General features: G+C 44.7%; 1 protein-coding gene across 1 annotated transcript in view; it reads left to right on the top strand.

Annotated features, from left to right (window-relative positions):
• ALK (ALK receptor tyrosine kinase) overlaps positions 1-17,636 on the top strand; it is a 761,479-nt gene that overhangs the window by 214,566 nt on the left and 529,277 nt on the right. The window contains exon 2 of the mRNA XM_023217284.2: positions 2,669-2,788. Within this exon, the coding sequence (XP_023073052.1) occupies positions 2,669-2,788 (120 nt within the window). The remainder of the gene's footprint in view (positions 1-2,668; positions 2,789-17,636) is intronic.

Genomic DNA, 17,636 nt, shown 5'->3' with positions numbered 1-17,636 from the left:
AATATTTAACCCTGGGGATGTCTGGCAAGTTATTGGTGTTTTGTGATATAAAAGGCCTCTGAAGGGATGACCTGCAGTGATGTCCATGTTACCTTGCTGGGTCATGACCCAGCCCTCAGAGCCCTTCCTTTTGAAAGTTTTTTTTTTTTCTTTAACCCCTGAATATATTATCTGGCCCTCATTCATATTAAAGTTATCTGCCATTCTGTGCCCATTCACAAATTCATAAGTGCTTCCTGAAGTCTAGCCCCGTCTGCTTGGTTCTTCACATCCAGGAAGAAGTGAATATCATTCCCAAACTGAATGGTTCAGAAAAATGACATCACTTAGAAACAGGGAAGTATAACCTAGGCTTAGTCTTCCTGTCACTTCAAAGCTACTTAAAATTTGAGATTAGCTGATGAGTCAGACCTAAGCGAATTTTTATTCACATGGGAGTCATTGCAGGGAGTTGATTGTCCGAATCTCCCAGACCCTTCCCACTTGCCCTTTTCTGAAGCGTGCTTAGTGGTGACCTTCAACCTCAACCGTTGTGCCATGGGGGCCCTGCCAGGCCCTGTGGAGAGCCGAGGACCACCCTGCACCAGTCTGTGGCCTGTGCAGAGTGGTGAAAGGAGCTTGGACTTCAGTGTCAGTTGATCTAGTCTTTTGACCCTGATTTCCTGTCTCCTGCTGGCTGTGTGGCTGTAGTCAAGGTACCTAACCTCTTTATGCCTCAATTTTCTCAACTGCAAAATGTGGACAAATAAACTTACTCACAAGGTTACTGTGAGAAGCAAACAAAATCACACATTTAAAGCACTTAGCATCATGTCTGGTTCATATGTGCTCAATACATACTGATTTTTTAAAAGACTAATAAACTTAACCCCACCCAAAATAACCCTATGTGGCTTTGCATTCACTTCTCTGAGGCCCATTGTGTGTGAAACAGAGTTGATGTGCAGGTGAAATGAGATGGCTTCTCTCTGCAACTTACGAGCACAGACTCTCACCCCTTTCAGTGCATTTCCTCTGAGCTGTTTTGCAGAAATACTGCAGAAAGACGTACCTGGCCCCAATCAATTTCGTTCTAATCTCTATAGACCAAATATAAGAGAAAAGCCAAAATTATTTCCTAGATTCCCAGGAGCCAGTACGTCCAACTCAGATCTATGGAAAGCAGAGATTAAAATGTTTTTTAGGAAGGAGACCATGGAGTGCCCATCCTGTCCCAGTTGCAGGGCACAAGGACCGTTAATCAGCATCACCTAAGGGCAGCCCCTGCAGGTAAAATAGTGGAGGGTTCTGGAAACAAGAGACTGCCATGGGTACCCAGGCCAGAGATTTCCTTCAAGTGTGTGAAGTGGGGTTGATACTAAAAGGGAGTTAGAAGTAGGAGACCAGAACCTGCCAGTAGGAACCAGAACTGGTGCAGGGGGTGATGTGGAAGAAGCTGCAGAGCAGGCAGACCGGGAAAATGCCTCCGGAGTACCTGCTGCTTGCCTGTTCTTCTTTCTCTTCTTCTCCTCCTTTTCCTCTTCACAAACTTCCTCCAAGTGGGTTAGCAGTTACCACCAGAGTAGCAGATAAGCCCATTCTCCATAGAACATGGCCTGTTGATGTGAGGCAAACCGGGGCTCAGTTCCTGCTTCCATCACTTGCCTCTCTGCATCTCGGTTGATGCATCTGTAAAATGCAGATGATCATTTCTATCTCAGAGAGCCATGGTGAATATCATGTGACATTATGTAGGTAAAGATTCCAGCATGGCGCCTGTACCGGGGAAGTTACAGAAGAAATGCTACTTTCCTTCCTTCCCTCCTCCCTGCACTCAGTCTTGCCACACATCTATCTACAAAAGAGAACTAATTCTCAAATCCTTCCTTCTTTAACAAAAAAGGGCTTTGTCTGCCATAAAACATTAGCAAATAGTGATTGAGCTTGGGATTTTCTGGGAAGCACTGTGTTAGAGCAGGCAGTGTGTGATCATTTGATTTGTAGATATATTGTAATGACTTTTTACCACACAAAATCCACTTGAGGTGCTGCTAAGGACAGGAATAATGCTTCTCTGCTGCTTTTCTTTCAAGCCTTCTTTCTCTCTTGCAAATCAGAAACATTAATCCTTTTGGCTTTCTCGCCTCTTGGCTTTCAGAAAACTCCAGTCACCTAGCTTCCCCCACAACCCTGAAAATAACATAATTGTTAAGAACTCATAACTTCAGAGTGTGATTTCAACCCTCTCATTGATATGGCAATAACCCAAGCAAACAACATTAGATGAAGTAACAAGTCTGAACATAAAGTAGAGATGGAGGCATTATCTGGATGAGATGAATTGGAGTTCTCTATAAAGCTACACAAATTATTATAGACAGAATAGACTTTGGATAGAACTCTTAGACCAAGCCATTAAGTGCCCCGGCTTCTAGTTCATCTCCCAGAGCTCCCTAGCGTGGCCTTGGTCAGAACATTCAGACCTCTTAGATCTGTCTGCCCTTGGTAGAAAATGTACGTCAGGGTCCTGAGGTCAATTCAGTCTACTAGTGGCTCATTTTTTCCCCTCATCTTTCCAATGGATGTCATGAAAGCCCCTCATAAACTTCCTTTTTGACTGATATTGAGTGACAGCTAAAAGACACGCCCCAAGCACATGGATCAGTGTTTTCTTTGTTTTTATGTCCAGGTCATAGCTCCTTGGAGTCACCAACAAACATACCTTCTCCTTCTCCTGATTATTTTACATGGAATCTCACCTGGATAATGAAAGACTCCTTCCCTTTCCTGTCTCATCGCAGCCGATATGGTAAGTATATGTTTAATAGTTACTTGTGATGCACCATCACCATCTTGTAGTAAGGACTCTGTGAGTTTCAGTTTGGGATTCATAGTGCTCCAGGGGATTCCCTCAGTTCCCTATATACAAAAGAAGTCTTTCTGAGCCCTCTGTCTCCCAGTGATACTCAACCCACTGGACCATTCCAGCCAGGCCATTCCAGCTGTGCTCTGTATCCTCATGGGAGCCAAGGGTTTTGTTGCTGCCATATGCCTCCCACTTAGCCTTTGTGGTATATAGTATTCCAGCCATCCCCTTATCAATCATTGGAGGAGATGCTTATTTGCATCTTGACTGTGGCTTGCTTTCTGGTTCTAACCCACAGCATTTCTAACAATCACTCTCTCTTTTTTTTTTTTTTTTGAGATAGAGTATTGCTCTGTCACCCAGGCTGGAGTGCAGTGGCACGATCTTCACTCACTGCAAGCTCCGCCTCCCAGGTTCACACCATTCTCCTGCCTTAGCCTCCTGAGTAGCTGGGACTACAGGCTCCTGCCACCATGCCTAGCTAATTTTTTTGTTTTTGTATTTTTAGTAGAGGCGGGGTTTGACTGTGTTATCCAGGATGATCTCAATCTCCTGACCTCATGATCCGCCGGCCTCAGCCTTCCAAAATGCTGGGATTACAGGAGTGAGCCACCGCACCCAGTCAACAATCACAATCTCTTAAGAGGGGATTATTATTATGAGCGACACAGGTCTTTCAGGGCCCCTTACAGTTGGGAGGCTTCTTAAAGTTTCCCAAACATGTGCTTTGATGTTTTCTCAGTTCATTTGATTCTGCAACAGCATCTGACATAAAGAGACCGGGTCCAATTACATTTTTACAAATGCAGAAACTAAGTTTAATAAAATCACACAGAGTGGCTTCTCCAGCTACCAAGCCAGAGTTCTTCCCCGATTTCATTTTTTCTCCCAGGTGCCACCTACACAGACTGGTAGGTCCTGTCCTAGGAGCCCTCAGGAGGCTGCTTTACATGGTATAAGATCCCTCCTTCTCTGTACTCATTCAAACAGTTCATAGTAGCTGGGTCTCCACAGTGAGGAGATTTAGAGGAGAGAAGAAGCATTTCCGAATGAACATTTTAATTCTCTTGAACTCCTCCAGGGTGAACCCCATAAGGACAGGCACTAAACTTTGCTTTCCACTTTATTCTATCACATGGAAGATATGCATAAAGACTTATTAGATTGGTGCAAAAGTAACTGTGGCTTTTGCCACTACTTTCAATGGCAAAACCACAATTACTTTTACACCAGCCTCATATTCATGATGAATGAATGCAAAAGGCCTCCAGAGATGAAACTCATTCATCAGGCCTGATTCAATTAAGTATTTATAAACCTAGTGTAGCACTGAGTTCTAGATTCCCTTCTGGGCATATTTACCTATTCCTCCATGCAGTCTATACCCTTGGCCTAAGCTATTTCAAATGCACCTAACAGAGATGTTCTACTCACTATAGAAAAGCTTCCAGTCCAAAGCCTGCTGTCCTCTCATCTATAATGCTCCTGGTTCATATTAACTGTACCTTTCTGTACCATATTTTAAACCAAAAAAAAAAAAAATCCATCAAAAACCCTAGGGCAGTTTAGAATTATCTTCTGTGCGGGCATGTTTCCTGCGACTCTTAAGCAGCCCTTGCAGGAGAGAAAGATCAGTGGTCGTCAGGAGAGTCCAGATAAGAATTACTTCCTGATTTTATTTAAGCCAGACACTCAGTGTCATCTTATGATAATGGCAAGTATCTATAAGTAATTGAAATCTGGATCTTTGCATTGTTAATGCTTTGTAACCAGATTTGCAATACCACTGGTCTTCAGGTAACATTTTTGAGTTTGCTCCCAAAGTCATTCAGTATCTCTATAGGAGGACAATTTTTATAAAATGCAGAATGCCCAAAAAAGACAGATCTACCCCCTGCATTCTGCAGAGGGCAACATATTTGTTCCCTGTGGAGCATCTTGTAAGAGGTTGCAGGTCAAAAGGAGAAAACCATGAAAGCTTATTAAGCTGCCTCCAACCCACGACTTGGCCCTGATAAACCCATTTGGTGCTCCCTGAGCTTCATCCTCCTTATCTGTAAAGTGAGGGTGAAATGTCATGCCACCTTAGGGCAAAGGAATCGATCTGGAGGTTTTTCAAGATCTCTTTCAAACTCTCCTCATGGCCTGGAATCCTCATGATTTCCGTTCTTGGCAGATTAGAGGACCCAAACCATAGGCAGTTACTGCTCAAGTTCTGGGTAAGAGTACCCAAGTCATCACCATTTTTGCTGTTGATGTATGGGGGAAGGAGGAGCTTATTCTTCATTGGTGGTTCCTTAACCGATCATGGTGGGCATTCCAGAGGCTTTACATCTTTCTGCCATATTTAATTCAGCTGAGACTTACGAAGACATTACCACCACCATCATCATCTCTGTGCTTGGCCCTGTGCCTGATGTGGGAAGTGATGCAAACATAAAGACAGGTCAGGGTTGGCCCTGCCCTTTCAGTGCTCAGAGACCAGAGAAACCATTGCATAGGCAACTAAGCCCGAGTGTCCCCAGTGGGCTGACCTCAGAGCACAGATGTTAAGGACTTGCCCCAAGACCCACTGCAGAACAAGCTAAAGGCAGAGCTAACGCCAAGAGTCTGGTCCCCTTAAGGATGTTGGTCGGGGCTCAGCCTACAAGTCTATGAATCAAAGAGGCCAGCCGAGTTGGGTGATAAATCCATACCTTTCAACTGCCGTGAAAGACATTTTAAGAAATGTTAACAACTTCATTAATTTTAAGGCCTCAAACTTGGGCTGAGAAATTTGACTGGAAAATTGCTGCCTGAAGGGATCGTTCTTCAGACAGTGAGAAGTCACCAAGTCTCTGCAAGTCCATCGTGGAACTCCACGCTTGGCTGGCTGTCTTCACCTGCGTTCTGGTGGGGGGACGTCAGGGTGGGGGAATGACAGTGAGCATCAACAACCTGACTGCAGGTGTCCTGATGACCACTGGGCTCAGGTATGCAGTCCAGTTCTGAATTGGAATGGCTTTCTTCTTTCCAGTGTTTTATGAGAAGAGACAAGGTGGAAAGAGGCTAATAAGATTTACTCACCCCCAGTCTGTAATTATCTGCTTGAGGAAAAAGTTTGACCTACCTTTTTGAAGGCTCCCCATATTTCTTCTAATTTGCGTTGGGGCCTGATATGCTGCGTGAAATATATTCTCTTCTATGGCTTTTGACATCAGATTCCAGTCCTTTCTCGCCTTTGTGTTGAATGACGAACGCCCACTAATTTCATCATCAGCGAACAGAGGGCTGCACATTCCTCCCCTAAGGCTTTGAGAGGGAGGACGTCTAAAGAAAGACTTTATTTTTCTTTTTATCATCAGCTCTAATGCCTTTAGACTTATTTATAGGCTTGGCTAAAGGATTAGGCTCTAACTACCTACCCAGATAAAAATCTGTTCTATCAGGTAGCACCAGATGCTAAAAGATTAAGGCCACTGGGGGTTTTGAAAGGCAGTTTTGATCACCTTGAGTTTTAGAGCCACAGAGACAGATGGTATCCTTTCCAACTTTAAGTCATATTTGCCCACTCTGGGTATGGGAAGAATCACATCAACTTTTTTAACAGAACGACGAAAGGTTCTGCCCATATGAGCAGGAGAAAGGGACTTTTCATTTATTTAAAAAAAAATAAAACAAAACATGATACGTTGCAAAACTCTTTTCACCCACTTTTCTCATTTAAGTTGTATTATAAAATTGCAGTAGATGAAAATTATTTTATATTTTATTTTTATGGAAATACAAATTGAGGGTCAAAGGAGTTTATTAATGTGCTTTCAATTTACGGAGTAGGTGAGCCATTAGAAAAGAATGAACCCAGACTTCCTGACTCTCTGAGTGCTCTTTCTATCATGTCACAAAGTTATTTCAAAGGTGAGCTGTCCCTGCCTGGAGAGCATGCCCACTTCCTGGATGACCTGGTGTTTAGCTGAATGATCAATCTGATGTCTAAGACCTTGGGTAGCTATGGGACCAAGACTTGATATCACCAAATGGAGACTATCCCAGGCAGGCCAAGTAATTCAACCCTTTCTAACCATGAGTGGAATCCTCTTGGCACTGTAGGTAGTCTTGTCTTCTCTACCATCCCTCCCTCCCCATCCCAGACTGTGGTCCCTGTATGGATTGACTTGTGTCTCCCCACAACGTTACGTTAAAGTTCTAATGCCCTAGTTCCTGCGAATGTGACCTTATTTGGAAATAGAGTCTTTGCAATCAAATAAAAATGAGACCATACTGGATTAGGATGGGCCTTAATCCAATATGATTGGTGTCCTTAAGAGAAAACACAGGCATATATAGGGTGCACACCATGTGACTATGGAGTCAGAGATTAGAGTGATGTGTCTACAAGCCAAGGAACACCAAGGATCGCGGGCAGCATTGGGAGCTAAGAGGAAGGAACAAATTCTTCTTTAGTGCTTCAGGGAGAGCATGGCCCTGCCTACATGTTAACTTTGAATTTTTGGCCTCCAAAACTGTGAGAAAATAAATTTTGTTAAGACACCCAGTTGATGGTACTTTGTTATGACCCATTATTTTAAGCCACCCAGTTGACGGTACTTTGTTATGACTGCCCTAAGAAACTGATCCAGCCCCCTAATGTCCAGAACATTGGCTCCTGGAAAAGAAAATATTCTTCCCAACATCCAGCATCTAAGCACAACAAAATAATTGTTAGATTTGAATAAAAGCTCTATTCAAACTTTGTCTGCTTTCCAGTCCAAGGGGATCTATCCAATTCAGGGGCTGGTGCTTTTAGAAAGAAAAATTAGACTTTTTAATTACTTTTCCTGCCACTGCCACCATCACCACCCATCCTGTTAATGTATCAGTTTCTTTGATTGAAAAGACTAGGTAAATTAAATATCTCTCTCTCAAAAAAAAAAAAAAAAAAAAAAAAAAAATCAGCCTAACACAGAAACAAAAATGGAAAACACAAAGGGCCTCCTGCTCTGTACATAATTTGCTTCATATCTCTGGCAGGAAGTCAGTTTGATCGCATTTCTGAAATTACGTATTTAATGTGGTTGGCCGTGATCAGCCATTCTGGTTCTCAGGAGCACTGGTGTCAGTGAAAAGCAGCTCCCTTGTGGACTGTTGTCAGGGCTGAAAGCTTTCTTACCAACTCCTCTGCCCCTGCCAGGCCAGGTCTTTTTGTGTTCTCTTCCTAACCTTGCTCCACTGAGCTAGGGTGTCAAGCTCTTTCCTAGCTTATGCCTCTGTATTTTCATCTACAAGCTTGGTAAGCAAAAGACCTCTGCATGCATTCACCACAAAGGCTGAGTCCCAAAGGGGACAGTAATGCTGGCAGTCACACAAGACCAAGGATCAGAGACCAGCTATCACTTTGAGGGCCCTGACCTACTGGGAGCCAATGTACTCAATCCATGGAAATTCAATAAAAAGGAGTTGGCTTAGGTGTTTCGAGGAGAGACATGTTTAAAATGCTCCTCTTGGTCATATCCCTTTAAAACAAAGATGTAAAACCATTCCAATAAATATGAACAATTTATCTCTGTTGGTGGCAAGTTGAGTAAGGATATGCAGAAAGAAAAAAAGTCAGAATAAAAGATAATAAGAGAATGAATGACCATGTGACACAAAGGTGAGAAAGACAAGTCAGAAAAGATCCATTTAAAACACTTGTCACAGACAGAGCAGGAAAGACACTGACAAAGGGAAACAGATGATGAGGGGACAGAGACAGAGAGAGACACACAAGGAAAGAGAGAGAAAGACACAAAAGTAGGAGGGGTCGCCCTTGGCTGTCTGACCGCCTTTTCATTTATTCTTTTTCCTGTTCACATGGGTTTGGCTCTCACCCCTGGAAAGATGGCTCCCTAGTGCTTGCTTCAGTCTCGACTTCCCCCTTCAGAGGCCCTCTTGCACCCCCCACCCTGCCTGCATCATTTCCCCCTTAGCATGTCTCCACCAACACAGAGAACGGGAGAAGGGATCTCAACAGTTGTGGAGTGCCCAGTATACGCTTGGTTGTGCTCTAGGCATGTCAATGATAAAGACAAATAGGGCACATTTGCTTCCCTCAAGGAGCTCTGGAGGAAGAGGTAAGCATGCCTGCTCTTTGACAAATGCAGAATCAGAGGCCCAGTAACACAGAGGAGGGAGGACCAGGTCTGTAGAGGACTCAAGAAGGGGGATGTTTTGGAGACTAGGGCAGCAGAACTGGACCTTGGCCTCTAGGGAACATGGAGAGTCATGAGAAGAGTGTTCTGGACAAAAGGGATGCATGTGCAAAGGCGTGTTTGGGAACAGGTCAAGCTCTGTGGCACAGGCTGTAGAGGGCCTGGGGTGAGGCTGGAGAGACGGTTACTCTGGGCATGCTCAGGATTTGGGCATGGTCCTACACATGAGGCATAGGGTGGGAAAGAAAGGGAAGGAGGGGAATCTGGAAGAGATTCTGGATGTAAGGTGAGCACCACTTGGTTTCCTACTCAGGAGAATCCACCTTGAGTAACTGAGTGGATGAAGATGTCATTGACTGGAACAGAGAAGAGAAACATTTGGCAAGGAAAGATGTTGACCAAGATATCTAGAGGGAGGAGGAAATATGGTAAGATCCACTGTAATCAAGTTACATTTGAAATGCTTTCAGGACAGCTAGGTGAAGATGGCCAGTACAAAGCTATAAACCCAGGTCTTGGCTTTGAGGAGAGAAGTGGATGGAGAGTTATTAGCAGCAAGACTGAGGTTGAGGCCAGCACAGTTGCTCACGCCTGTAATCCCAGCACTTTGGGAGGCCAAGTAGGTGGATCACCTGAGGTCAGGGGTTCAAGACCAGCCTGGCTAACATGGTGAAACCCTATCTCTACTAAAAATACAAAACTTAGCTGGATGCACACATGCCTGTAGCCCCGGCTACTTGGAAGGCTGAGGTAGGAGAATCGCTTGAACCCGGGAGGCAGAGGTTGCATTGAGATGAGAGTGTGCCTCTGCATGCCAGCCTGGGTGGACAGAACGATACTCCATCTCACACACACACACACACACACACACAGACTGAGGTCAAAGCTGGTAATTGGAGGTTGAAGACTCAGAGGAGATCCAGGATGTTTCATTTGAGAGGTAAGCAGAGGAAGAGGAGCATGAAATAGAGAGAGATGAAGAAACGGGAGAGAGGAGGAGAACCAGGAGATTGTATAGTCACCTGTGTTAGTCTGTCCTCATGCTGCTAATAAAGACAAACCTGAGACTGGGTAATTTATAAAGGCAAGAGGTTTAATTGACTCACAGTTTCACATGGCTGGGGAGGCCTCACAATCATGGCAGAAGGCAAGGAGGAGCAAAACCACATCTTACATGGTGGCAGACAAAGAGTGTGTGCAGGGGAGCTCCACATTGTAAAACCATCAGATCTCATGAGACTATGCACTATCACAAGAACAGCATGGGGAAGACCTGCCCCCATGATTCAATTACCTCACACAGGGTCCCTCCCATGGCACGTGGGAATTACGAGAGCTACAGTTCAAGATGAGATTTGGGTGGGGACACAACCAAACCACATCAACACCAAAGCCAAGGAAGTGAGGAATTTTTAAATGAAGGAATGTTGTATGTATGTGTGGTACCCCCAACACTCCAATCAGTTCTGTGGAGGCAGAATCTCTCTCTGGGTCTGACGAACCATCATTACCTAATAGGAAGGTTTGCTCAGTTTTAGCAGACATGACATGGCTGTTGGATTTAATAGAGCTTCCTTTTGGATACCATTATAGCAAGTATTCACCACCAGCAGCTGGTGACCACACTATAGCCCCAAATTAGAACAGTCTGGGAGGTTGTGGACCTCACTTTATCACCATATTCTCATGGAGAAAATTTTTATGTGTCTCCCTGCTACTTGGTGCCTCTGATGTCACACTTTTCCTTGTGTCTTAGTTATTTGTGGTCCTGCATTATCACTCTTCCTAGATTGAAGCATTTAGACATCCAGGAGTTCACATCTTGTTTCCTTTTGCACCCCTGGTACTTCTCTCATGTTTTGTACTCATTGTGTACTCACTAGAGGTAATTGCAATGTCTGCTCAGCAGTTCAGGGACAAATGAGGAGCAAACTGAGGTCTCCCAATTCCCAACCTACAGCTTTCCAGCCCCCGAAGTTCTCTGTTTTATTAAAGGGCAGGGACATTCCCACCAGCCCTCTCATTTCTAGTCATATTAATCAGTTTCAGGAAAGAAATGTGTCTAAGGGGAGAACAGTTGATGGGCTGGACTGACTTTGGTTGAGGATTCAAAGCTGTGATTTTAACTACTTTGAGCAGGCTTGTTTTTTTTCTTTTCCTAACCTAAAAAAGCATACTCAGCAGACATGAGTGAGCTGAGGAATTTCTCTTTTGACAGCTGTGGGACATCTGAGATATCATATACAGAGCACTTCTAACCAACCTAGAAAGACATGTGTCCAAAACGTGTTCAGGAAAAGGACTGATGAAGAGTGAGAAAAATAAGAGAAAATCCTCTTAAAATGTTTTGCTGAGAGCAACCTCAGGTGCAAAACTTTGTGTCAGAAGAGACCTCCGATTCACAGGACTTGAACCAGCCCATTTGGGTAGATGACTAGAATAATTTGGTCTATGAGAAGTTCATAGAAATTGTGAGCTGTCAGGGCCTTCTGTGGTCTGATCAAATAGCCACATCTGTAGGATGAGGAAACAGAGGCCTAGAGAGGTTAGTGATCTCCCCAGGACTAGCGGCAAAGCTGAGATTCAAACCCAGGCCGTCTGCTTGTCAGAGCCCCTGCCTAACCTCTCTACCATAGAGGCAAGGGTTTATTTTCTTCTCAATAAGAGGGCTCACAAAATATTTTCTCATGTTTCAGTCCCGTCTGTTGCTTTATACACCTCATCCCTTGAATACCTTGGGTTTCCATCAGCCCAGCAGAGTTTTGCTGTCCCACGGATTGCCTCAGTGTGGGGTCAGTGCCTTGCTGGTGTGGATGAACACATGGCCACTCTCAGTCTAGTTGCCTCATAGTCACTTGGAGAGCACCTTAAAAAACAGGATTCTGGTGAGGGTGTTCACTGGACTGGAGAACTAGGTCTGGTTATCCTAGGGCTTTAACTCACCTCTACATTGCCTATTTAAATCTTCTCTGGGCCGGGCGCAGTGATTCATGCCTGTAATCCCAGCACTTTGGGAGGCCTAGGCAGGTGGATCACCTGAGGTCAGGAGTTCCAGACCAGCCTGGCCAATATGCTGAAACCCCATCTCTATTAAAACTACAAAAAATTAACTGGGAATGTGGTGGCAGGCACCTGTAATCCCAGCTACTTGGGAGGCTGAGGCAGGATAAATGCTTGAACCCAGGAGGTGGAGGTTGCTGTGAGCCGAGACTGCACTATTGCACTCCAGCCTGGGTTACAGAGCGAAACTCCATCTCAAAAAGTAAATCAATCAATCAATCAATCAGTCAATCTCCTCTGTAACATCCCAACAAAAGGTCTTCCAGCCTCTGCCTGAAAGCAACACATAGAACCACAGCGGGGAAAACTCATCTTGGGGATCTGAGACATGGAATGAATTCCCAGCTCTGATTCTTGTGAGTTTTATTACCTTCAGCCACTACCTACTCCTTTTGGTTTTCTATGTCATCTTTAAAGTGGAAGTGATCAGGATTACCAACTGACAGCATTATTGTGAGGACATGATGACAGATCTGAATGTGCCCAGCGCACAGCAAAAGGTGGGTTTTGGTGGCGTGGCTCCATTTGCTCTAAGGCTCTGGCTTAAAACTCTTTGAAGTCCCTAGTTTTGCCCTCTGGAACTTGAAAGCATTTTGCCTTTAATCGCACTAGTATTTGAGCTGGGATTAAATTCATGCAGTTCAGCTTCAAAATTTATACACCTATAGCAAATTAAGCAGTATCAGTTCTTCACCTGCCTAGAATAACCTTATCTTCTCCTCTGTTCTTAGCAAACTTCCTAGCCAAACCCTTAATATCTGTTGAAAGTGTTTCATCCTTCAAGACGTAGCCCAGCAGTTGCTTTTTCTGTGAACCTTCGGTCCTCCCAGGAAAGAGCCTCCCTTGTTCTGTTTTCCCCGAGGCCTCTTAGAGTTAGGTATGGGCAAGTTCATCCCCCAACTGGACTGGGAGTCCCTGAAGGGTAGAAGGTCTGTGCTCGGGCAGCCTGGTATCTTCCTGTGTTTGAAAACAGGGAGGAATGGAACCCCATGTTCACATTAATGCTCAGCAAGTCCTGTCTCTTTAGAGACAGAAGAGTAAGTGGGGAGGTCCATCTGCATATTCTGAGGTCTCCCTTAACCACCAGGCCTTCTCGTATTGTCATGGATGCCACATTGCTCAGAGTTCATCTCCAACCTTCTGGTTTCAGGAATAAGCCCATTTAGACAGATGTCATATTGAAAAATGCTACAAACTGCTAAGGATTTCACCATGCCCTCTGGAGCCTGCGTCATTCTCTTAGACTTTCTTACCCAACACACATACACATATTCTGCGTGAGTGTTTCCTGGAAATTGCAAGCAGAGAACTGAATTGGAAGTCCAATCTGGGTTCTGGTCTCAACTCTCTTACTGCTCCAGACCCTAGGCCATGCCACTTTGACCAAGTCCCTTCACTCTCCTGAGCCTTAATTTTCCCATCTATAAAATGAAGAAGCTGAGCTAGTTAACTTCAGAATTTATTTTCAATTATCTGTTCTGTGATTAAGAGCAGAGCCCTGTTTTCCTATCTGTAACATGGTAATGGTCACAGATAAGAGACATAAGAATTGAACTTTCCGTGTGTATCTCCCACTGCAGTGTGCACGTGTGCACACACACTGCCATCCGAGGCTGTGTTCATATAATTGATTGATGGAAGGAGACTTAGCCCTTCTTCTCTGCAGCTTGATTATAAGTGAGCTAAACAGATGTCTTGAATTGGGTGATTGGTTCCCAAGATGCATTCCAGGGAGCAGGCTGGTGAAAAGGAAGTGAATGATTTCAAGTTCTGGGGCTCTATGACAAATGAACAGTGGTTGTGGGCAGAGCGGGTAGGGGCCAGGTTGGGTACTTAGTGTTATGAAGCAAGTGACCAGATGTTGATGGCAGCTGGTGGATTAATAAGGAAGGTGACTGGTGAGCCAAGTGCCCCTTAAGGAGATAATCCAGAAAGGGGGAGCCACAGTCCCTAATCTTCTAAGCCTGGGCTGGAAGTCAGGCCCCCTGGGTTTCTACTGACCGGCTGGCTAGAGTGAAGTTAGGCAGCTTATTTTGGCCACCTGCCCAAAGGGGCAATTATTCTTAGCATGGTAGAGATGGAAGAGACTGAAGAATCATTTTATTCCCCCACTCCATTTTACAGATGAGGACACTGAGGTCTGGAAACCTCAAGTGACTTGTGTGAAGTTACATCACAGAGCCAGAGCTAGAACCCAGGTCATCTCACTTGAGGTCTTCCACAGGCAAGCTCAATCAGCCGTCACAAAGGAAAGTTTGAGAGAGGAGCGCACGTTTCTCCATCACCCCTTTTCCTTTTACGCTTCCAACTGCAACAGGGCTTGAAACAAAGTTTTCTTCCTGCTGTGCTGGATATGCTCCCTCTTATATCCTCTCTGCCATTGCTGACTCCTGGAGACACTTAAAGAGTAACAGCAATGGCCAGGCACGGTGGCTCACGCCTGTAATCCCAACACTTTGGGAGGCCGAGGTGGGCAGATCACAAGGTCAGGAGATCGAGACCATCCTGGCTAACATGGTGAAACCCCATCTCTTAAAAATACAAAAAATTAGCGGGGCGTGGTGGCGGGCATCTGTGGTCCCAGCTACTTGGGAGGCTGAGGCAGGAGAATGGTGTGGACCTGGGAGATGGAGCTTGCAGTGAGCCAAGATTGCGCCACTGCACTCCAGCCTGGGCAATAGAGTGAGACTCCAACTCAAAAAAAAAAAAAAAAAAAAAAAAATGAGTAGCAGCAATGACACCCATCATTAAATAAGGCCAAACTGTGTGCCACGCAGGGCACTCAACGTACACTATTGCATTTCACCCTTCTCACAATTCCAGGAGGTGGTCCCTGCTTTAATTCTTATTTTGCAGTTGAAAAAATTGAGGCACAAAAAGATTAAATAATTTTCTCTGACATGTGGAGCTAGTAATGGGACAGCCAAATTTCCAACTTGGGAGCCTGACCTCATGCAGGATCTATGCTTCTAGTTACTCCATGCAGTGCCTCCCCAGACACCCTGGTGCCTCTCCCATCCCCGTGAGAGGTTGATATAAAATAGGGCAAGGACAGAAGGATCTCTGTTCTAGCCTGCTTCCACCTGGGTTCTCCAAGATCAAGTCAGGTCAGTTCATCCCCAGGTTCCTGGTGGTAGATCTGAGGCACAGGAAGAAGACACAGTGCTATGTCTGCATCACAGGGCCAAGATGGTGAGAACATCCATCTATTAATATATGGTATCTCAGAGTTTCTAAAGCATGGCCGCATTCATTACCTCATATGATCTTCACAGCAGATATATGTTTTTTTCTTTTCTTTTTTTTTGTTTTTGAGACGGAATCTCACTCTGGCACCCAGGCTGGAGTGTAGTGGCACAGTCTTGGCTCACTGCAACCTCCGCCTCCCGAGTTCAAGTGATTCTCCTGCCTCAGCCTCCTGAGTAGCTGAGATTACAGGCGCCTGCCACTATGCTTGGCTAATTTTTGTATTTTTAGTAGAGACGGGGTTTCACTATGTTGGCTAGGCTGATCTCAAACTCCTGACCTCAAGTGATCTGTCTGCCTCGGCCTCTCAAAGTGCTGGGATTACTGGTATTTATATTATTTTTATCAGCATAATTAGTGTAATAATTCTCCCTGGTTTATCCATGAGAAAACCGAGACTCAAGTGGTTAAATGAATTGCCCCAAGCACAAGGCTGATTGGCCTGGAGCTGGGAGGCTTCCTAAGAATTCTCTAGTGAACTGTCCCCTTTGCTTCTGGCCCCATGCTTTCCCTCACCCTGTTCTCACTGTGGCTCCTGGCCTAAGAACAGACATGCTCACCAGCAGGGAGCTTCCGGCAACCATCAAAAAGCAGTTTGTTGGCAGAAGAGTACATGCAGGAGGAGACAACCCAAAAAGCTTTATTGGAGGTGAGTTGAGCCATCTGATCATTGGGAGATATTTGAAACCTAGCCATATATGGTTTTGCTAATTTATTCCAGAAAAAAATAGTGTGGATTTTTCAGAATTTTTCTACTTATTTAAGGTATTATTTTGTCTATTTGTCAGGCGCAGCTTTGAATAATTATAATAATAACAATCAGGATTAGAAACAGAATTTTAGTACTAGCCTTGCAACCAGCCACTGTGCGTTCTTTCCTGATCCCCATCATTCTCCAGCCTTTTCCTTCCTCTCAGAGGTCTCCAAGGTCCCTCATGACTCGGAAGGCCTACAGCTGGGACATTCTGATGAATACCTTGAGCAAAGAAGACCCTCCCTGTGCCTCAGGATTAGTGGCCACTGAGAGAGTTCCCTTGAGCTGGGTATAATCTTTAAGGACTGACAGTGTTTTAAGAATGCTAATTTCTGGGGTTCCATTTAATGAAATGTAGCATTACGTGTAGATCTCTCTAAAGGCCAGCTGCAAGATAATTGCCATGTATGCATGATGTTTCATATGGTTCTTTACTGAAGACACTTAACCAGGCTTGTCAGGAATACATTGGCATTTTCCTGTGCCATGAAGAAAACCAGCTTCAGCTGGAGGGGCCAGTAAGTAAAGCTTGAGGATGCATGACAGGTGGTGGTTCAGTACTTCTGCCCAGCTCCCGTCTGGTGCTCCCTGAAGAGGTGACATTCAGAAAGACTTCTGCAGCCAGGAGAAATGCCCTCCACGCTGTGTGTGAAGGACTCATTAATCAGTGGCATGGCCCTAAGTCAGTATTTTCCCTTCCCTGGGTCTTGTTTTTTTCACCTCTCCAATGGAGAAATGGTTGACCTCAAATGTTGCTTAAAGTTCTAACAGCCTCTGACTGCAAATATCACCCAAAGGCAGTGCCAGCCTTACTTTGGTACAACAAAATACTAAAGAAATGGTCACGGTCATGTGCCATCACCTGCTTCAGACTGACAATTGGAATATTATTTCTCAGGAGTAACAGGAAGTGTGTTCACAAAAGGCATGGTTATGCAAATTTGGAATCAGCCAGTGTGCTTTGGGAATTCTCCACTCTAAGCACACGCCTCATCATCTGAAGCCCTTTCAGCTTCTCACCGAGATGACCTGACTGAGGCTTAGCACAAAACAGTGTCCCGTATTACAGAGCTCACAATGGCAGAATTGGAGTCGAGTCTCAAGTCTTGTGCTCTATTCCTGTGAATCAATCATGATGATATTAAGGTCACTTGATGCATAAGACATATGGCCATAGACGTACGGGGAAAGATTGTACGACTGATTGGTATCACAGACATCACCATTCAACAAGTGAGGACAGTCAGGCCCGGCGTCAGGCTCTGTATCCCAGTAGTTAGACATCAAGTCAAGATAACTGGAGACAGGAAAGCATTTTTAGCAGGAAAATAACCCCAACACAAAATCACAATCATATTGTCATTTTAAGTGAGTGGCAAACCTGATAATTCTGTTTTCAGATGCAGATCCCATTGACCAAGTATTCAGTTAAATGAACTCTTATAGGCCCCTTCTGAAAACAGATGTATCCTGATGGCCACAGAAACTTTGCCCACCCACCCTCAATTTTCTAAACTGGGATCCCAATCAGACCCAAGAAACACAGCACATATTCTGGAAG

Source organism: Piliocolobus tephrosceles, chromosome 15 (assembly GCF_002776525.5).
Source record: "Piliocolobus tephrosceles isolate RC106 chromosome 15, ASM277652v3, whole genome shotgun sequence".
Lineage (NCBI taxonomy): Eukaryota > Metazoa > Chordata > Mammalia > Primates > Cercopithecidae > Piliocolobus > Piliocolobus tephrosceles.
The sequence above is the reverse complement of the archived record's forward strand: the minus strand, read 5'-3'. Positions and strand labels throughout refer to the sequence as shown.